The 22576-nt window shown below is 28.9% G+C and overlaps 3 protein-coding genes across 4 annotated transcripts in view; 2 read left to right on the top strand and 1 right to left on the bottom strand.

Annotated features, from left to right (window-relative positions):
• Positions 1–4052: 4052 nt before the first annotated feature.
• Positions 4053–22576, bottom strand: part of LOC112679906 — a 64902-nt gene continuing 46378 nt past the window's right edge. The window contains exons 2-3 of the mRNA XM_025549853.1: positions 4390–4649; positions 4053–4238 (exon numbers count right to left, since the gene is read on the bottom strand). Of these exons, the coding sequence (XP_025405638.1) occupies positions 4179–4238; positions 4390–4649 (320 nt within the window). The 3' untranslated portion in view covers positions 4053–4178. The remainder of the gene's footprint in view (positions 4239–4389; positions 4650–22576) is intronic.
• On the top strand, positions 9271–11096 carry LOC112679900. Its single transcript, XM_025549842.1, has 4 exons — positions 9271–9477; positions 10328–10507; positions 10715–10993; positions 11060–11096. The coding sequence occupies exons 1-4, from the start codon at positions 9412–9414 to the stop codon at positions 11090–11092; spliced, it is 558 nt and encodes a 185-aa protein (XP_025405627.1). The 5' UTR covers positions 9271–9411; the 3' UTR covers positions 11093–11096.
• Positions 13187–22407, top strand: LOC112679885 (glucose dehydrogenase [FAD, quinone]). 2 transcript variants are annotated; one of them, XM_025549822.1, is made up of 6 exons: positions 13187–13540; positions 14318–14539; positions 15249–15419; positions 17890–18608; positions 19155–19442; positions 20126–22407. In XM_025549822.1, the coding sequence occupies exons 2-6, from the start codon at positions 14338–14340 to the stop codon at positions 20609–20611; spliced, it is 1866 nt and encodes a 621-aa protein (XP_025405607.1). In that variant the 5' UTR covers positions 13187–13540; positions 14318–14337; the 3' UTR covers positions 20612–22407. The 2 variants fall into 2 exon arrangements, with proteins under 2 accessions (XP_025405607.1, XP_025405614.1); XM_025549829.1 differs by having other exon boundaries at positions 13187–13593.

Here is a 22576-nt window from a genome sequence, read left to right as displayed (position 1 = left end):
AGTTTCTGGGGCTTGGATCAATTTTACAAAAATGGAGGATCAAAATATAGTTATATATCATGGCTATTTGTGCTTATGATCATTTAATATTATAATATAACACAATAAAATAGTACAAAATAATAAAATTTTGAATGACCAACTATGAAAAATATTTTAAAATTAACTTTTCACTTACAGTTATTGATACATATTATGTGGATGTGAAAGTTCTTTTATAACAATAACTAATTTACAAACTGAAGTTATAATAAATTAAAATTTACGTATCTTATATATTATAAATTTATTTATAAAACAAATATTAGTGGATGATGGCTTATGTATATATGCATTTGTTAATGCTGATTGGTCGTTGATCCTGAAATCATATATTATTATGATAAGGTGATAGGTCTTGTAATAACATTGCAATATTGGTAAAAATCATAGTTATTAATAATTGTAAACCTGGCGCAAACAAAGCAATAACTACGCAGTGGCCATTCTATATTAAAACTTATTTTTAAATATTAATTATTGAAAATATAAGATGTATTAATTAACTGTTTCATAGTTTTTGATTATTCTGATTCATCAAATATTTATCAATTTTAAAAGTGTTAAGGTTTTATTATTTTTGAGTTATTTTGATGGTTATATTAAAGTTATAATACATTCTGGATAAAATTTAAAGACAACCTATGTTTATGTATATTACTTGTAGGCTTATAACTATAAAAAATACTTAACAGTTATATTTATTTATATGATTGAATATCAAAACTAATTAGTATTTGGGTGATAAATTTTTACTTTTGAACTGATCTTTGGTAGCTTATTTTAAAGTTATAGCAGAACTTTTGATCTTAATTTTTGTAATTTTAAGTGAAAATCGTACTTTTTTTGTGAAATTTAATTAAATCACTTTTAAAATCATATATGCTGACGTCTTTAGAATAATCATTGATTTAAAATAAACAAGTTGACACATTGACAGTATCACAAATAAAAGGATAAAATAGTTACATGCTACGAAAAATAAGGTATTATTTGATGTTGATGATTTTAAACGCACCTTGGAATAGAGTTATTAACAAGTGAATCTTTGAGTGATCTTTGTTAATGTAGAGTTTTGTGGTATGATGATCAATAAGCTCCATAACATGGTTTTTCTGGTTATTTTAAAATCAACGATAATAGTACTTACTACTTATTTGATAGTTAAAAGCTAAACTTGGAAATAATAAATTCCATCCATTAATATCTGTGATTACTAGCATTTTCTTTATGCCATTTATTATTTTTATTTTCTGTTAAATATTTTTTTTTTTTTAGTTTTTATTATTGTGATTTAATTTCCAAGTAATATAAGTTTTTTCTTATCAGTTCAAGCATTTTTTGGAGACACATTTTCTTTGTTAAACATGTTAATATTTAAAATGATAATACTATGTTTATTTTACTATGATTATAATTAATAAATAATGTATCCTAAAATTTAATTGGTAATCCATTAAAATGCATTTATTGGTACTTTATTTATAAATATATTTAATTAATAAAACTATAAAATAATATTAATATTTATGTACTGTTAATTCAATCAACCATTATTCATTGATTTGATTTTCAAACGCTTATTTATTTGAAAAATTAATTAAATTTATTCTGTCATATTTTCTTGATTAAATGATAGATATAAAATTCAAAAACAAAATGCTTTAAAAATTAAATTATTTTATATTTTAAAATGTTTTTTGTTAAAATCATTTAGAATAGGTATATAAAAATTTTTTTAGGGTAATTGATAATAAAATAAGATAGTATTTTTGTCATTTTGACTACAGAGCAATGCTTTTCAACTATTGACATACTAAGATGGGAGGCTATAAAGCCATACAATTTTATGCATTTGTCAATTGTATATTATGTAATTTTTTTGAAAAAAAAGAAAACAGAATAATTAATGAGGAAATATACAATCCAATTTACTCCTTTTGTAAATTGTTAACATATAATATAATATATAATAATCTTAAATATTTTAAATATTTTTGTGATTATTTAAAAAAAGAAAATCAATGAATAACATTTATAGGATTCTTTTAACAGATAAGTTAGCTTTTATGTAGGGATATACAAATATTAATCTGATAAAAAATGATCTGAAGTTATAAAGAAAATGTATGTATAAATTCAAAATATTAGATAATAAATATAAAAATGCATATGATTTATTTTGTAAATTGTGTTATTGTATTTATTATGGTAATTATTACTATGCTATTTTTTGTTTAAAATATTATCAAGTTTGTGAATTGATCATAGTAATATTGATCTATTTTTTTGTAATTTACAGTTATACTAGTTAATAGTACAATTATAAACATTTTCTAGATTATACAAAGAACAATAAGTATGTGTTTTTATGTATTTTTCATTTTTCTATTTTAGATTGACGTTTATGTGTGATACACTTTTTAAACACATTGTAGTTTCATACATGAATTAAATTGTTTAAAAAACCCTACAATTACTATTATTCTATAATTATACTTATTGTATTATTCTCACATTTAACATAACTCTTTGGTGATCTTTGTTGCATTTTATTTTATATAGTATTAAAAACTATATTAAATGAAATGTATTGTTTAATTATTTGTATAATTTATGTTGATATCTGTTGGTTTATTTTATGTAAAAAATAAATATTTAGAATATTGATAAAAAAAATTGTTTGTTTATTTCATATAATTGTTACATTGATTCTTTGAAATACTAAATATCTAACTTATGAATTTGAATTAAGTTTTTAAACCATCTTATTGTCATGCCATTTTTGTTACAATAATTAGGTACATCAGTTTCAACAATAAGATGTTAATTATACATTTTTAACAATTGTTAGTAATTGTTAATTACTATTTTTCAAAATTGTGAAATTAACAAAAACGATGATTTTTAGAAATAGGTAATGTAAAATAATATGTAATATAATTTTCAAAATTCACATTGCAATGTACAATTTTTTTGTCATAATTTAAATTGTTTTTTTGCATAAAACAATTTCTCAGTTAATACATTAATTTTAATCGGTCTCTAGGATAGTCTTTAACAGATTCTACTGTATTGTTATTTGGTATTTTCGAGTTGTATCATCACCAAGATATTAAACTATTGTTGAAATTGTAAATAATATTAAAATAAATACATTTCACTTTAGTCTGTGGAGCCGAATCCACATATGGTTAAAATATATCTCATATTTTTCTATTAACTTACATCTTAATAATTTAATAACTTAAGTCTATAATGTTTACCTCTCATAAATTCTATACTGAACATTGTTATTTTATGTTTCTGCATTAGGTATATAAAACCTAAAGTGGGCTCGCCCGTTTAATCATATTAAATAAATATAAAGTGCGGTAACTGCAACACCTTTTTACAAGTAAGATGGTCCAAGAACTAAGATCATTTAAGTTAATAAATTTGTTCTGTGATGGAAAACCAATCGCTCCATTTATATTTAATGTAACTTCTTTATTTCTCCAAGTAACTACTGGGAAGCTGATAACAGGTACCTACTGATTTAATTTCATTAAACATATTTGAGAAAATCGAAAATCTCAATTATCTTTAAATTATAAAAACTTCATTAAAATAATTAAAATATGTTATATTTAAATTATACTATCTTTAACTAAGTATATTGTTGAATGAAAATTCGTTGAAAATCCAGGTTTTTTGAAATTATGTTTAATGTTTTTCTTTAATCAGTAATAATAAATATGTAGAGGATGTTTGTATTAAATATTCAACACTTTTTGTCAAACCAAAATTATTTTAATATTTTTGAAAAAAAAGCAAAGAGAATATGAATATTTAAAATGTCTATGGAAATTAATAATAAAAATTAAATTCTATGAAAATTATACCACTTATAGCAAACAGATGATGTAACATTTCATGTCTTTATTTTTTGAGTAACGATGAAAACAAAAATTCGATTATGTTAAAAACCTGTAATTAAACTGTTTAATTTTTTTAAATTTATATCTCCGAAAATAACAGCTAAAACCCATTTTTTATCTACTGTTTTTATTTGACGATGATCATACAGTGCCGTAAGTAGACCACTCGAGGCCCGTGTGCGAATCAAAACCTTGAGGCCTCTAATCATCAAGCGTTTTTTAGCATTTAACCTCTTGAGGCCTCATAATAGTTCTAGGCCCGGGGCCTGTGTGCCTAACCTGTAAAAATCAATACATTTCTTCATTTTATTCAAAATTTAAAAAAAAAACGGCCGATATTGTAATGAACAATGAACAGTGGAAACCACGGTTATCTGAGGGATAACAGTATGAATGTTGTAGTGGGAATTTTCTTGGTTATTTTATTTACAATTTTTGTAAATCCATCATGCAGTCCGGCGAAGGAAACTTCTACGCCCTGATGCGATTGATTTTCAATGAGCTGTCTGCCATCGTACAAGTTTTCATTTCGCTGCTCGTGATCATGTTCACCATGATCCTGGTCACCGCCCGGTTGATCGAGTACTTGCTGGACGTGGCTCACAGCTATTGCGTGTACGCGATCGCGATCAAAGTTATCATCATCACGTCGCTGGTCTGGTGGATCTACTTCAACCGCCTGATCTAAAACTTTATGTTTTAAGTAGAAAATTAGGTAACCATATTTAATGAATCACCCTGAATAGGCTTAATTTTAGTTATTAAAATAATATCCTATTCGGATGGGTATTTATCATTTTTATTTTATGTATTATATTTGAGCAATTGTATAATAATTAAAAAATCAAGCCGTATACACCTATATGATTTACATATTTTTTTTTTAATTATTTTGTTTTTACTGCTAGACATGTGTCATCTAGCAACTAAATAATTGATCGTAAACTGTCAAAATTAAACCGGTTCACATGTGAATTCTTGGGTACGTAATACTCCAAATTTCATGATTTTTACTCATGAATTTGTTTGAAAAATGTTATGACCCACGACAAAAAACTGTATAAAATTATTAAAAAAATCTGAAAATCGTACAAGAATAGGCCGAAAAATAATATTATGCTGAATATGATGTTAGAGATATACCATTAATTTTAAAATCTCGAAAATATTTCTGAAAAGAAAAAGAAGTGATACGTTTATGTGATTGCATATAGAGAGGATATAGTTGTGTAATGATATGCGCCTAAGCATTAATATATTTTTATAAAATTGAATGTATAATTAAATAATTATAATATTCGATAGCCATTAAATATAATAATAAGTCGTAAGTATTAAAGATAAGATATTACACGCGTGCACACACACACACATAGACAATATCATATGTAAGGAGTATAGTTTTTTAGTTAAAAGAGGAGACGCGTTCTTGTTGTCCTTTTGTATAGATGGTCAAAGGCGAGTGTAAAAGACTACGCAGATCGTCTATGCAGAAAGACATAATTAATCGTAAAACGTTCTGTAAAAATTTAAAATACATGTATTAATGTGTGTAAAAAGAAGTTTAAATAAAATTATTAAAAGTAAGTAAAAGAAAATGTTATTAATATTTTAAAGTACGAATTGGTTACCTTATCTCATTCCTCAAACGTTAACCACGGTTTTCAACAAGCAGGTCAATACAATCACCGGAGAGGTAATATTAAATATTTATAATATAATAAGTAATGATTTAAAAAAAACATATAAATACTTTACTCATAAATTAACATATAAAACTATAATTTATAAATCATTACAGTTGTAATATATATTTACTGTAATATCACAATATCACATAAGAATTTGAGCACAATGGAAACTATTTGTAATCGTGTTGTAACATTACCCATGTAACTTATAATAAATAATAATAAAAAAACCAATGATTGATATGCGTTTTACTAACGACGATATTATCTTATTTGAGGATCACTTTATGAAATAGTATATCACAAGTATAATATTCAAGGAATAAGCTTATAATTCTTATCAGTTTAACTATGTTAGTTGGCATATTATTTATGAATTAATTTTGTTGTGTATTTATAAATATAATGATTTTTCTAATTTAAATATATGTACCTATTATTATATATTAATATATATATATATATCAGTTGAACTATTAGATTATTTCTATTTGAATAACTTTTTTCTAAACGAGTATCTCATGTTAGGCGCGCTGCACACTTAATCTAAATAGTTTTAGAAACCAATTTGAGAAACCAATTTCAAGAAACTAGGTTGATGAAACTAATTTCATATTCGCGTACACCGGTGAAACTAAAAATGTATAATTTCGACAATGTCGTCTGATGATGAGGATGTGTTTATGTTATATTGGTGGCTTCATAACAAAAAAAGATACGTAAGTATTGAGTTCATCCACTTTTAAAAAATAAGCAGCACAGTAGCTATGTAGTTGCAAAGGAATTAATCGCTGATGAGGAAAAAATCACAAACGATATTTTTTATAAAATAAACAACAAAGATAATATTGGTCAAAATGTATATACTGCAGTGTATAGTTTATATATTTTATTAAAATATGATAAATAAATGAAATAAATAACATGAACATGTACTTACAAAATGTATTATAATATATAATATTAATATTATTATTATTATTATTTATACACAACTTTGTTTGTTGAAACCAAAATTACAAGTTTCATGAAACCGTGGTTGCGCAACTATGAGAAACTTTTGTTTCATGAAAGTCAGTGTGCGTATCTATTTGATTTTCAATTGAATCGTTTCATGAAACTAAAGTTTCATATTTTATGAAATTAATTTCTTAAAACTAGTTTCTTCAGTGTGCCCGTCTTAAACAATAATATATTCCCTCGATTTCTAGTTTTTTTTTCCAAGATTTTCGAACACAATTTTTTTAATTTTTGGTATCAACTATTCATCTTAAAATATACTTGTTTTATTCCTATATTTTTTTTAATACTTATATCTACCAAAATATTAGTTATTTCAGTAATTAGATACAACAAACTCGAAAATTATATTATTTTCAAAGACTATTTAAATTCGTTACAAGTTTTTTGAGCATTGTTTACAAAAGTTCTATGAAATCAAAAATACTGACAAAAAGTTAGTAAAAAAAAACATCATGATTTCTTGGATACACCGAGCCACAGCAACACAAATAGAAACGAAAAATTAAATAATAGACGAAACCAATAGAAATTTTTGCGCGTACGAATCACTATACAAATGTTTTATACCTAAACTGAGTCTCGATGGTGATCTGAATGGAGAAGAAAAGAAATCAAATTCAATGGATAAAATGAATAAATAACGTTGTAGAGAACCAGAATACTTCAAAATAGAAATAGAAGTAATTCTAATTGGATTAAGAATAGCATATACTCGAATCACACACGGTCGCATCATGTGCAAAGAAGACTTATCCTAAGCTTTCATTTGTGGACTTTAAATATCACTCACATAGTTCAATGTTCACAAACATAAGCGTTCAGAAAAAAAGTTCCGGAGTCTCTCTATCTAGTTCTAGGTAAAGAAGATAAAGGCAACACTAACAGCCAAGTCCTACCATTTGTAACAAAAATTAATTTAGAAAATTAAAAGCTACCAATATCGACTGAGCATAAATTTAATATTAGTTTTATTATTATTATCAAGTTAATTTTGTCACCCAATGGTTCAGTTGTCGATTCATATTTAAATAAAATAAAAAAAGGTTTAAAAAAGGTTTGATGGCTAAGTATATAAATATAATGTTATGGTCAGAAAAATTAAATAGTTTGTCTAAATTATATGAAAAAATAAACTTAGTTTTTTATAGGTGAACAATCTTGTTAAATATCAAATTATCCACTTAGGAAAATTAGTGATCTATATTACATTAGTTATTTTGTTGTTATTATTTGGATATTATGTTTTGCTTTCAAAGTAATGACGTTTTCACAAAATAATCGGTTTATAATTAAAAGTAAAAGATTTTAAGTGAGAACTATATTTTTTTTCACTAGTTTTGACTAGTGAACAGGATATATATACCTATAGGTACTCTTATAATAAATATAAATATTATGGCAAAACCGAGCTGAGAATTATATTTTTCATTGACCCCTGTAACTCAATATACCAAATGGTTAACTTATAAACACTCTAATTAATTATATTAAAAACGACTTTAATTATTTTTGTTTTCATATACAATTAGATTATCGTAGGTAATTTCAAAGTAAATATTTTTCCAAGTAAATTTAGAGATTTTTTGATTGCTCAATGTTTAGGTGACCTAACCTTCTTAAAGTTGTGGATACATATTTTATGGGAATAGTTTTTACTTTTTTCGCATATGGTACACTTAAATATTTTGTATATTCGATGTATACTACTAGATGATTAATTTAATTAGGTCAACTATTTTTCAAATTTAGATATTTGGATAATTTTTATATACCAAAAGACTATTATTTTCTAATACATAGATCTTCTGTATCTATTATGAATAGTATATAAAGTATATTATATATATTTACCTTTGTCAATATCAACTTTTGTTTTTCAAATGGAAACACGATTTTCTTTTGAAAATAATTATTCAATTCAATTTTAATTTTCAATTTTTTATGTAATATGGTCAACATTTAGATAAGTTGGTAATTTTGAACTTATTGCAATTTAAAAATATATTGGAAAAGTGTAAAATAATTAGAATACCGATTGATAACCTTCAAAATAACGCAAATATTATATAATGTATTATTGGAGCGAATATGTATAAAAATTATCGATAAATACCGGTCATAGGTGAGTTTTTGTTTATTCACATTCTTCATGTAAAAAAAAAAAAAATCAATATTCTAATTTTTTTTAATTTTCTGTGCACATATATGAGTTTGAATAATTCCTAAAGTTCAAACATAAAATTGTTCTTTAACATTTATTAATGTTCAAATTCTACGTTTATTTAATATTATAATTTAAAATATAACAATAAATATTTGTCATTGGTATTTTTATACTATTTCAGATTACCTGAAAAGAAAAATAAATTTATAATATTGTACATTAATAGTAAATGAACCACAACTACATGTAGTTCTTATTTCAAATTGCATACGAAAATAAGCCGAAAATTCCAAATTTCCCTAAAAATAATAAGTTTTAAAAACAATACTCTTAAATGACAATGTTTCATAATTAGTAATAAAAAAAATATATATATTACCTAGTATTTTACGTTTTTTAAAATGTCAATTGTGTACAAACGAGTGGTACTTAGATGTAGAATAGTGGGGAGTTAGTATAGATAACGTGCTCTCTTTGTCAACGTGTATTAAAGAAATAACTCTCTTAATTGGAAGTAGGTAGATGGTTATTTTGTGTTCTTGTAACAAGTTCGAATAAATAATATTTAGCAAAAATGATTGTTTTAAATATCATCACATTAGCTTTGGCTATTTCAGCTGTGGCTACCTCGAAAGTACAAGTGAGTAAATATGATTAAAATAATAAAAATAATTGATTACCTAAGTAATTTTTATTATAGACATTTTTATTATAAGTGCACTTTTTATTTATCCAAATTTTAAATATAGTGTGATAATAATAAAATTACATTATATATACAGAAATACATTTATTAGAAAAATCTTGATATATCCTCAAAAATTATCGTAATTTATGGGGGGAGGGTTGGAATAGGATTTTTTTCCCTTGAGGCTAAAACTTAAGAATCTAAAATCTTAGAATTTAATTCAGAGAGTAATTTTAGTAGGTAATTACAATAGTGTTTGTGTAATATTAATATAGCGTAATATAATATAATATTGGAATATAAATATTTAAAATTAGTTTTTTCAAGTACATTATCCCATGATTATTAACGATAAATCGATTTCATGAATTATTTAAAGTTAATCCACAACTGAAATATAAAAATATTTTTGTGTAAAGTTAATTATGTTAAATTTTTAATATTGACTATCAAATCAACTTTAAAATAATACCTCCATTAAACTTAGGTGTTTTTAAGTATTGTTTTTAATTTTAAACAATTATGTTAATACAATAGTAAATTAATTTATTACTATAGGAATGTTTTAAATGAATATGTATTTTTTTTTGATTTAATATTCTTGATACAAATAGTTTTTATAAATTTTACCATCAATACATATTAATAAATGATCTACAGTTAAAATTGCATATAATATGTAATCTGAATACACCATGATACTATCATATTGTATCATCATAATACCATGGTGCATCCATAATATACGTCTACAGATTTATATAATTGAATGGGTGTTTTATTATTAATTTTTCATATTAAGTATGAGAGTGTTCCAAATGAAAATGAATGGATTTTCGTTGCTCAAAATTCTGTGAAAGATTCTGTGACCAAAGTCAAATCATACGGAGAAGAAAATGAAAAATTGAAAGTGATTGCAAACGGAGCGTTTAACTCCTTCGCAGAATTTGCAAAAAAAAGTTTGTCTGAAATCATTGAACAGGTACCTATTTTTGTGTATTATTATTGAAGCAAGTGTTTAAAAAGAAAATAGGGAATATTTTTTTATAAAATGCTTACAGTTTTAATGAATACAAACAATGTATCAGTCATATCAACTATACTCTATTAGACCAAGTATAATGAAATCTGTGAAACTTTTTTATTGCTTAAAAATTGTGATTTAAATGTTTTATTTTTGTTTCCACAGACCAATAAGACTGAATCGGAGGAGGTTTTAAGGTTAAAACGGCAATTTTTGAAGTGGGCAGAAGTATTAGAAAAATTTAATCAAATGTCCGAGAAAACATCTACTAATAAAATATTGGGAAAATTTATCTTTACTATAGATTTTATTGTAAATGAAATTGTTGGATTTGATAAGTATAACCGTTTCAAATCATTTGAAGCCAATCAAATTACAGAAAAACTCAAATTATTACTTAGAGTATCTGCTGCTAAGTTGGTAAAATATGCAAAATCCATGGAGGTATATGTATTTTTGTATAAAATCATGCTAGAACACAAAATTAATATCATATTAATATGTTTTTAGGATCAAGTTACTGAAATGTTCAAAACTGATTGAAGAATGAAAAAAAATTGTTTTTGATTTATTTATAAAAATATTATATAATTTTAATATCTGTAATCACTATTCATATATAAATAACCAATTTTATTTAGATAGTTTTATTTAGATTAATGGACTAATACTATATTATATTATATACATATATATATTTTTTTTTTTTAACATTTACTTACTAATTTATAATCAGTAAATTTTAAAAATTTAACTAAATTAATTTAATTTTACATTTAAATATTATTATTATAATTTAAATACAACAATAATTTAATGTAAAATCAAATAAGTTGTTTACTCTTGAAGCAATACATAAATTTAGTGATAGTACTTTGATAGTATTTTCATAAAAATTTATTAAAAATATTGGTGCTATAATAATTTATAAAGATATGTAGTTCGTTGTATTTGACTCGTATAAAATAATAAAACGTTTTTAATTACATTAATTTGTAGCAACATACCTACATAGGTATTTCATCAAAATTAATCATTTTTTTTTTTTTTTACTGTAATTCATATTTTATTTTTTACTTACTTAAAATATTCGTATTATTGTTATTTTTTTTTTTTTTTTTTATTGATGTTATAATATCGCCACCTAAAATATTGCTTAACTTCGTTTTCAAGTGGTGTGATATTACGAATTTTAAAAAAAAAAGTTAATATTTTCTTCTTATTCTCTTTAACCTTTCTCTGAACTATTTGGCGTCACTTTATTCTAAACCTTCAGTCGTCTCGTTTTTTTACATCCCCTACGTACACACCAATAGCTCTTATATTATTCTCAATGCTATCCAACCATCTCTTAGTCTTCTTCTTCCTCTTTTCTCTTCAGCCTTCATTTTCATAACCCCTCTTACTGCTTTTGTTTCCTCTCGTCTCATCACATCATATTCACATAATATGATATATTTAATTTTTTTTGTTATACGCTAAAATAATTTCTATAGTTTGGTAAACACTGAAAAATAAAGAAAATAAGTGATACCTACTTTGAATATTTTATCAAGTATATAGTAAAAGTTATGATTAGATATATTAGTGTGAATGATATAGTCATAATAATTTTTATAAACCAATCGAATTAATGGTGTTTTAATATTGTTAATTGCGATTTGTATAATGTATTCATTAATTATATTAATTGTTTGGGATAATCTACAAACTAACTGTAGTTATTATACAACGTGGAAATAGTCTTAAGGAATAATCATGTCCTTGGTAGGTATTTCATAATAGTTATCATGACCTTCCACAATGTTTGGAACAATTAAATATTAGGTTTAGTTATTTCAATAGGATAGTTTTATTATAATATTGTTCCATAAATAATGCATAAACGTATTCAGAATAGTATACGATGTATATAATATTATATAGATGCACTTATGAGAATTATGATTGCTTTGAATGGAACCCTATAGTATAATATAAGAAATCCACTTCAATAGTAAAAAAAATAGTCTCGAAGAAGCGTTTCAACCGTTTCGACGTTATTCGGAGTGATTTGGGGTATGTATTTTTTATTTTACTTGTTTAAATTGCACGGTTCATTTAACAGTGATTATTGAATTGAATTCATAGTAAACTTCGGTACCTAAAATAACAATTTTTTTTTTTTTTTTTTATTTCAATTTACTTTTATTTAAAAAATAAAAAAATTAGATAGACATTATAAACAGCCGCGAATCATACTAATTTATTACAGATTTCAATCTAATTTGTACGTATTATATTTAAATTTATCAACCTAGATGAATGTTGTTGGTCGTCAGGAATGTCTTACAGAATACCGAAATCGCTTTTTTTTCCTTGCACTAATTTTGTAAAACATTAAACGAATTATAAGTTCGATTATTCTCGGTAGCCGAAGACGATTTGGTTAGAACCAATTTATCTTTTCGACCGTCAAATTAACTATAACGCGTGGGAACTAAGCAATTATGGTGGACGAAACCAGAAACCGTTCATGACATTGTCCGGTTATTAGACTCACGGGCCGCAGAGCGCCATCACGATTTGAACTGGTTCCAAACAGAAGAGAGGTGGATATATAATACGTCATGTGGATACCGTTATGCGCGGTTCTGTGCGCTCATCTCAATGTTAGTGCGTAAGGTCGTTGATCTGGTCGTACAAGGTGGATTTTTGTCGCGCGTGGTGCCGCATAATCGATAGATCGTACTGAGTGTTTTATTTTTCAACGCTTAAATATTTTATATATTTTATAAGATAATATGCACCGTAAAAGTGATTTATCGTCACCGAATCCGCGTGAGTCTATCGAGTGACACACTCCAGTTACAGATGTGGTTTTTCGTGTTATCAATGTTCAAGTGATTCGTCATCGTCCGTATCGTTATCGTATTTCCAGTAACTGCTAACGATGTTGTACTGGGATTTCACATCGTAGAAACAACGTTACCACGAGAATCGGGAAAACTGGTATGTGGTTCGAAGAGTACATTACAATACTGTGTCGTTTTCAATAAATATAAGTAGGTATTGCTATAGTAGTAGTATAACCGTTGAATGTCTTAACATAATAACACACATACGGGTTCAATGTAGTAATTGAAAATGTCAAACGATTACCATTCCATGGGGTTGTACAGCGATAATATTTTGAATCGAATCTTGAAACGGTACACCGTTTTATAAACGATATAAGAGTATTGACATAACAGTAAAATGTAGTATTTGAAAAAAATAAATAAAAAATAAACATCATGAATACGCACCCAAAAACGTATACTATTAAGACGTATGATTCTTGTACGCGTATCGTGTGATCCACTTAAACGGTGCGCGGCGAACAGTATAATAGTTCTATAGCACGTAAAACGTTATTTGTGAAAAACCATATAGGTTTCGATTTCTTTTATCGTCGGGTTTTTTATTTATTTATTTATTTTTTTTTACGTATCCTGTGCGATCGACTCTTACGATTTGGAAAATAGGTTAGAGAGACATTCGCACACGCGGCATCGATATATATTAATATTATACCTACGTGCCGGTCGTCACGTCGGTCGCCGTCGTTCCTTTCTTCTTCGTCGCTATATATATTCTGCCGACCAACTAAGCAATATTGGCACGTACAAGTTTCAGACTAACCGCCGCGAGTTGTACACCGACCTCGAACACCTCACTACCGGACGGTGCACGGCACGCTTTTGTTTTTGTCGGCTCTTGTTCACGGAAAACCATTATTCATTTCAGAGTTCATATGAGTGGTACCCATGAGTGGCGTAGAAGTAATACCGGCCGTTGGAGCGATAGCTGGAGCCGCGTCACAGGTAGCCTGGTTTTTACCAGTCCTGGTCGCCGCTATAGCCTATTTCCACTACGAGGTGACCGATCCCGAGTCGAGGATCATAGATCAGCCCGGCGACTTGATACTCGGCGAATACGATTTCATTATAGTCGGCGCGGGATCAGCAGGTAGAATATACAACATTACAATAACATATAAATGACACAATTACATGTTAAAGCTATTGCAGTTTACGTATTATGGTATGTTATTCCAATGTAAAATCAAGGGATCTGGTGGACGAGTTGACTTTTTACTGCATAGAAGATTAATTAAGATTAAAACTATAAATTACGAGTTAAACAGAGAAAAATCATTTGATTTAACTCAGGTCACAATAAGTTCTTTTTTAATTTTTTTTAACTAAACAATACAATCGCATGTTTATTTAAAGTTATACCTTTAAAAATATGCTTATTTCGATCACTATTTCCATCTTAGAATAATGCATTCAACCCCCCACAATTACAATTCCGATTGTTTTGATTAAAAACAATAATTTTTACAAATAATTTATTTTTTTTTTTCATCTCTAGAATTTAAATTAATAAAAAAAATAATTGAACGTGACTAAACAATGAATTAATTAATGAGTAGTTATGTATTTATTGCATGAAAAAATTAATTGAGTTTTTTTAGAAAAACTATGATCGTTAAGTAACTATTTAATTCATTATAATATTCGCTATGCTTTATGTCTTATAATAATATTATATTATATACTATCTTCGTCGTGTGATGATTATCAAGAATTTATAACAACTTCATATGTTTCGTACAAAAATACAATAAATATTTTATAAAAAAGTTTGTAGTGTGTGTATAATGTACCTATAGGTGCGGTACTTGCGAACAGATTGACTGAAGTTGAAGATTGGAGTGTACTGTTAATAGAAGCCGGTGGAGATGAAACTGAACTATCCGACGTACCTTTATTGGCTGCTTACTTACAACTTACCCAGCTTGATTGGCAGTATAAATCCGAACCCCAGGATACAGCGTGTTTGGGTGAGTAAAAATTGATCGATTACAACTAGTAGAGTTTGTTTTCTGTAGACAGTGGCGTAATGAGGGGGGGGGCAAAAGGGGGGCAAGTGCTCCCCCTGACAATTTTTTGAGAGATTAAGGTATAATTTCGCCCTCAGATAATCCAACAGTACAAATAGCACCTTTTATTAATGAACTTTTATTTGTATTATTTAACAATATTGGTACCTAGTACCTGCTACCTACAATTTATGTTAATCTAAACCACAAAATGAGTTAAAAGATTTATGTAAAATCAAATAATTAGATATACTGTATAAAATGCATACAATAAAAATATGTTTTAACTGGTGAGGGGGAGGGATGTCAGGGTTTTGGTAATAATAAATATATTATATTGCCCCCCCCTAGATTTTTTCCCAGTTATGCCACTGTCTGCAGATATATTTGTTATGTTTAACAATTTTTTTTACAACTGTCCACTAACACTATTTTCTTAATTCAAGTGATCCAATTTGTTTTATTTTTTTTTAATATAGATCTTCTTCTTTCTTGGTTCGGCTTTTAAGATTACAACACTAATTATATGGCTTGCCATCTATCCTCCCTGCCCTCTGCCACTTAACTTTTCCATTCAATTTACGTTCCTATAGTTTTTTCATCTTCTCTTATAATTCTTCAAAGTCTTCCCACCTTAAACTGGGCCTCTTTAAGAGTTTTTCCCTCTTAGGCTCTTTTTTTATCGTCTGCTTAAATTGTAATTCTTGCTTACAAAAGGCATACTCCCCTCCATCATATTAGTCTTATTTTAGTTATCTCCGATATTAAACTTCTGGAACTGCGTTTGGAGTTCATAATTATGTAGTTTTATATTTTATATTATCTCTTATATTTAAAATATAAAAATTTTGTACACTTAGGTGTTTGGTGACATGTGTAATAAATCATGTGATACAACAGCTTTTCAAATATTTGTTTAAATAAATAATATTTCATTGTAATTTCAAATTTGAAAATTGAAAACCTACAAATTGTTATCTATCGTTCAACTAGAAAAAAAACAGTTATAAAACTGGAAAACCAGTTAATATTTGTGGTAAATTTTTAAATTTAAATAAAAACTTTGAATTTTATGTTTCATAATAACATCATCTTTACATTTAATTTTATAAACAGTTTATAACAGTAATTTGTATAGTTTCAAGTCTTAAGATTTAGAATAAATTTAATTTGCATTTCGAGGTAAAGGGTAACTCAAAAATATTTTTATCACAATATTCGAAAATATATACTTGTAGTTTATTTTCATAATAATTATTACGACTCTAAAATTATTAACTAAAATTGTTAAAACATTTTAAAATGACGATTAAATATATCGAACGTTTTCTGCAAGCGATGAATGATCGCTATCATTATCTTTAAATTTAAAATAAGTAGTACGATATTGAGTAACGATTAATAATGATGAGTAAAACGAGCGTCCAGTATATGAATAATTTAAGTATAACACATTTTAATTTTAGAACCAGTACGTTTTAATAAAAATAGATTGATGCATTAGTTTTCAACTTTGCACTATTACTTAACTAATATTTTTTGTCAGAATGTTTTTAACTGTAAGTAATAAGTTCCATTAAATATGTACATTAATCTATTAATCTATATTTCATATTCGTGGGTTGAAAAAATATAAAAATTTCCAAAAAAAAAAAAAAATTATTATTATTTTAATTGTTTTCGGAAAAAAAATAAAAAGGAAAAAGTGAAAGGGAGTCGCGATCGGTCGAGCTGTCATGGAGGGTTGACCTTCAGTGGATGGTTTTGCTCAGTAATTGTTTCCAATTTATTTCTCTTACCATACTTGCTCGTCTTACACCGGTGTTAGTGAGTTGCGGCCACATTTTATTTATCACTTCATATCAGCCTATCAGTGTTACTTTTTTATTTTTTATTATTATTTATGTAAAAATGGCAAAATGTATGGTAATTTATGGTAAAATTAAATTTTTTTGGGTTATTGGTTGGGCAAAAACTTAAAACTTAATGATTTCACGAAATAAAACCGCTCTATTTCTTTTTGTGCTAGCTTTGTCATCTGTTGTCTTATAAATGCTTCTTTTTCATATATTTTCTTCGTTTTTATTCCATTGCTTCTACATTTGATATACGTACATATACATTGGGGAAGACTTCTGCTACAGCACTGTGGATACAGCACTGTGTTTAAAATCTATAATAACTTCAATAGGAGAACACGTTAAGCCAATGGACATAGATAGAATGGCGAATTAATCCCGGGCCGCAATTAAATTAATGATAAAATATGACAGGGCCGCATTTCACCGGTCTCCAACACGTTAATGACATGTCGGGCTGCAACTCACCTATAGCCCTTACACGTACCGCGTGGAATGCATAATAATAATAATAATAATAATAATAATAATAATAAGTGATGTTTCATTTGTGTCAACATGACGTCATGCAGCGATGAAAGACGAACGGTGCAACTGGCCGCGGGGCAAAGTGTTGGGTGGTTCGAGCGTGTTGAACTACATGATGTACGTGCGCGGGAACCGGATGGACTACGACAGCTGGCTGAAGCAGGGCAACCCGGGCTGGGGCTATGACGACGTACTGTATTATTTCAAAAAGTCGGAGGACAACCGGAACCCGTACCTGGCGCGGACCGCGTACCACTCGATGGGCGGCTACCTGACGGTGTCTGAGGCGCCGTACAAGACGCCGCTGGCGGACGCATTCGTAAGGGCCGGCCAGGAGATGGGCTACGAGATCCGCGACATCAACGGCGAGCGGCAGACGGGCTTCATGATACCGCAGGGCACGATCAGGCGGGGCGCACGTTGCAGTACGGCCAAGGCGTTCCTGCGGCCCGCGCGACTCCGGAAAAACTTGCACGTTTCAATCAACGCGCAAGTGACCCGCGTGGCCATCGACCCGGAGACCAAGGTTGCGTACGGCGTCGAGCTAGTCAAGGGCGATACGCGATACTTTGTGCGGGCCAACAAGGAGGTCGTGCTGTCCGCCGGCTCCATTGGCTCCGCGCAGCTGCTCATGCTCTCCGGCATCGGGCCTAAGAGCCACCTGACCGAGATGGGCATACCCGTGTTGGCCGATCTGGACGTCGGCAAGAATCTGCAGGACCACGTCGGACTAGGAGGACTCGCGTTCCTCATAAACAAACAGGTGATGCGCACCGCGCGTACATTGTATACTCTCTTGTACCAACGACGCGTGAGGTCCTTGCACGTAATATATCGTGACATACGCGAAAACGATCTGAAGACACTCCCTCCCGTGCACACAACCACTGGGTTGTGTATCGTGAGCGACTGCCGAACCGGTTGACGAGAGGAAATATTTCTAATCCTATTGTTTCTTTACACTTGAATTTGACTCGAGAACTACAAAAGGAAAAGAAAAATTACTTATTTTTTCATTTTTTATTTTATCGAATACGATATTTAATGTAGAAAGTTTTCACTACTATGTATTGAGCACGGTTACTTAACTTGCCAGGGATATGAAATCAGCAAGCTGTAGGTTGTCGTGAAAAGTTTTTCTTATGTTTTCGCGACAACCTTTAAGTCTTTCTTATGTTAGGTATTTTTATTGTTTTCAACATGGAGAATTTTCAATCTAATTCTATTTTTATTTTTTCGAATCTTGTACGGTTAGTGGTCGTTACGAAGCGAAGCGAAATAACTGTTATTGTCGTTGGTTTGTTTATAGGTGTCACTGATGCAAGAAAGAATCGAAAACGTTCAGACGGTTCTGAACTATGCGACGATGGGCGACGGACCGTTGACGGTCATGGGTGGGGTCGAAGGATTAGCGTTTATCAACACCAAGTACGCCAATCACTCGGTAGACCAACCTGACATCGAGTTACACTTCGTGTCAGGCTCCACTAATTCCGATGGAGGTGTACAACTGTGGAAAGCGCACGGGCTTAAAGAAGATTTCTACAAATCGGTGTACGAACCAATTAACAATAAAGACGTCTGGTCTGCTATACCCGTAAGTACATACTATTACTATACTGCGAGTTGGATTATTACGAACGCATTCGGCTAATAAATGTCATATTATGTTTCGATGACAATTTCAACGATTTTTAGTAATTCGAGAGCAAATATCCAGCGTTATTGCGTTAGTAAATCGATTTTAACTTCGAAGTTACAATCACAAATATTTTTCTGCTATAGAGATCATAGGGGTTTTATTCCAAAGAAATTTCTTCATAAATGTCATAAACTTATAGATTTCAATTACAATATTTGTGTTATTTTTGTATTCATAGAATTAGTATTGTAAGAAAAGACAACTTTTTTCCAATTTGATATTTGATATACATGAAAGGGGGAAAAAATTGAAATCTATATACATTAAGTAAATATTCAATCACGATCTATAAATAAGAGTAATAATTAGGTTTTAGAATGCTGTTGTTAAAATTAATTATTGATATCAGTTAACGTAGTTCGTCTGTTTTCAAGATCTAGTAAATTCCCTTTCGTCGTCTTGTATGGAATGATAAAATGTATAATTTGTATTACTGGTGCAAGATCAATTAAATGTTCGAAATGCTCGCGTTAACTATTGACATATTTTTTCCTGTCGAAATAATAATGTAAATATGTGTATTATGCGTTTGAATATTACGTGCGTAAACGTCTGATATGTTGTTACACTCTTTGTAGATGTTGCTGAGACCCAAAAGTCGCGGTGAAATACTGTTGCGAAGCTCCGATCCGTTTACGTATCCCAGAATCATCCCGAACTATCTCACGGAACAGCAGGACATCGACACATTGGTGGAGGGCGTCAAGTTCGTAGTGGCTATGTCCCGAACAGCGCCTTTCCGCCGATACGGCAGCCGATTGCATAACATTCCGTTCCCGGGGTGCGTGACCGTGCCGAAGCACACGGACGCTTACTGGGAATGTATGGTCCGGCATTACACAGTGACCATTTACCATCCGGTGGGCACGGCTAAGATGGGCCCCAAGTGGGACAAGACTGCTGTAGTCGACCCGCAACTGAGAGTGTACGGTATCAGGGGACTTCGGGTGGTAGACGCGTCAATCATGCCCACGTTGGTCAGCGCCAACACAAACGCTCCGGTTATAATGATTGCCGAGAAGGCGGCTGACATGATCAAAGAAAAATGGCTCAAAAAGAGATGATTACAATGATGATATTTATATTTATATTGTTATTGCAATAATATCAGCTGATCACGAAACGTATCGTTGAACTAACATGTAGCGATGGCCCGGCGATCTTTGAATTTCGCAGGAGTGAAATGTCATTTTCATCACCTCATTGTTATTTGTTTTATCAATGCGTATAATAATTTTTTATTATAATAAACCTATACGGATGTTCGTAGGCAGGACGTCTTCTTACTAGTAGAGAGTTCGCCTTAAGCACCGACGGCCGACATTAGCACTCTTTTTTTAGAATCCATCACATTTCTTATCATTCGTATTCGTATTCTATCAAAAGCAATAGTTTTAAAATAAGAGATTCTTAAAAATAAATGTTAACATGATTCGTCCACAAAATACTAGTGAATAAATCTTCTGTTAGGTTACACCATGGAGCATAAATGGACTGGCCAGGGAGGTAAAGGAGCGATCGCCTCCTGAGCCCTCAATAGTGTCATATTAATTACCCGTATATAAAATGTAATGGTAAAACACCAAACATTTACTATTAGAATATCCGAATTTGGATGAATTGAGCACAATTAACTAAAAATATTTATTAATTAAAATTTAAAGTAGGTCCAGTTTAGTATCCACCCTTCCGGACCTCTCGATCCCAGTCCACCCCTGCCACGGAGTATACAGAGGAAATTCTGTCGACGAATGGTTTTTTTTTATTATCGTCTGTTACACGGAGTAAGTACTCACTCTATCGGAGTATTCGTTTAAACGTGTAAAGTGTAAACGTGTAAGGTCATACGACCGTGAAATCTCGTTTTTTTTTTTTAAATATTCGTCATAGACAGGTTTTCGTTGTTGAAAAATGTCGATGCAAAGAATTTTCGATGTTTAAAATAAGCTACCGTCTATCATGTACGCTGGCTATAAAAATCTGAAGATGGCCTACAACTCCTGCAAAACTTTGTTCGCTACGTCATTGTGATTTATCAATAATTGTTTATAATATTATGCAGTATTATCGTGACAATTACCTTTACTAAATTTAAATTGATTGTGTTAGACTATATTAAATATTGTGTTATTTATTTGTATATAAAAAAACCATTGTTTTATGAAAGTTATAATTTATTGAATTTGTAATATATTTGTTTCAACTTCCTACTTAATCAATTCGAATCAAGTCCTCATTATATTGTATACTATAATATAATAAATAATTTAACGTCTCATCATGTGTATAAAAAAATATTAGTTATGTCGATGCTGACGGTGAATTTGGAAGTAGTTTAACGAGTATTGATATTTATTTGAACGTTCAGTTATTAAAATATAATAATGGTATAACGTTTATTTCATCATTGACTAAGGGAAAATGAATGTACGCACATTGCACTTCAAACGAATTAGAAATTACTAATTAATAATCTATGAAGTATAACAAGTTCTATATTACTATTATTAAATAAGAGTTATTATTGATGCATAAAAATAATACATATTACATATTATTTGTTACAGTTTCTTACGAAAACAATAACTATGAATGCGGTTAAGATTTAAGTGCTCCGTGTACACACTTGTGTTCATTGAATTGCCTATACGCTAATACTATAAAGTTCATATATATTTATTTTTATTTTTTCAAAACCATTTTGTATAATTATTTACAGTCTGTAATAGGATGTACAATAAGTAATATTATTAGCTATATTATGTAAAATTACGGTGACTGACTTGAAGGCGCTTCACATTAGAAACACCTTAACATATGTGCTTAATTTAATAGAGGGATATATGTTCAGACTATAAAATTATTTTTTTTGTTATCTTTTAATATACTTTATTAAAAATGTATAAAATAAGTACGGCTTATTGAAATATTTTTACCTACCAAAAGCAATATTCAAGTTAATTCCCACAGTTATTCTATAGAAATATTGATACAAATTATTGTGATTGCAATGATTAATATTATAAATG

Source organism: Sipha flava, unplaced genomic scaffold (assembly GCF_003268045.1).
Source record: "Sipha flava isolate LNK unplaced genomic scaffold, YSA_version1 100_pilon_pilon, whole genome shotgun sequence".
Taxonomy (NCBI): Eukaryota; Metazoa; Arthropoda; class Insecta; order Hemiptera; family Aphididae; genus Sipha; species Sipha flava.
The sequence above is the reverse complement of the archived record's forward strand: the minus strand, read 5'-3'. Positions and strand labels throughout refer to the sequence as shown.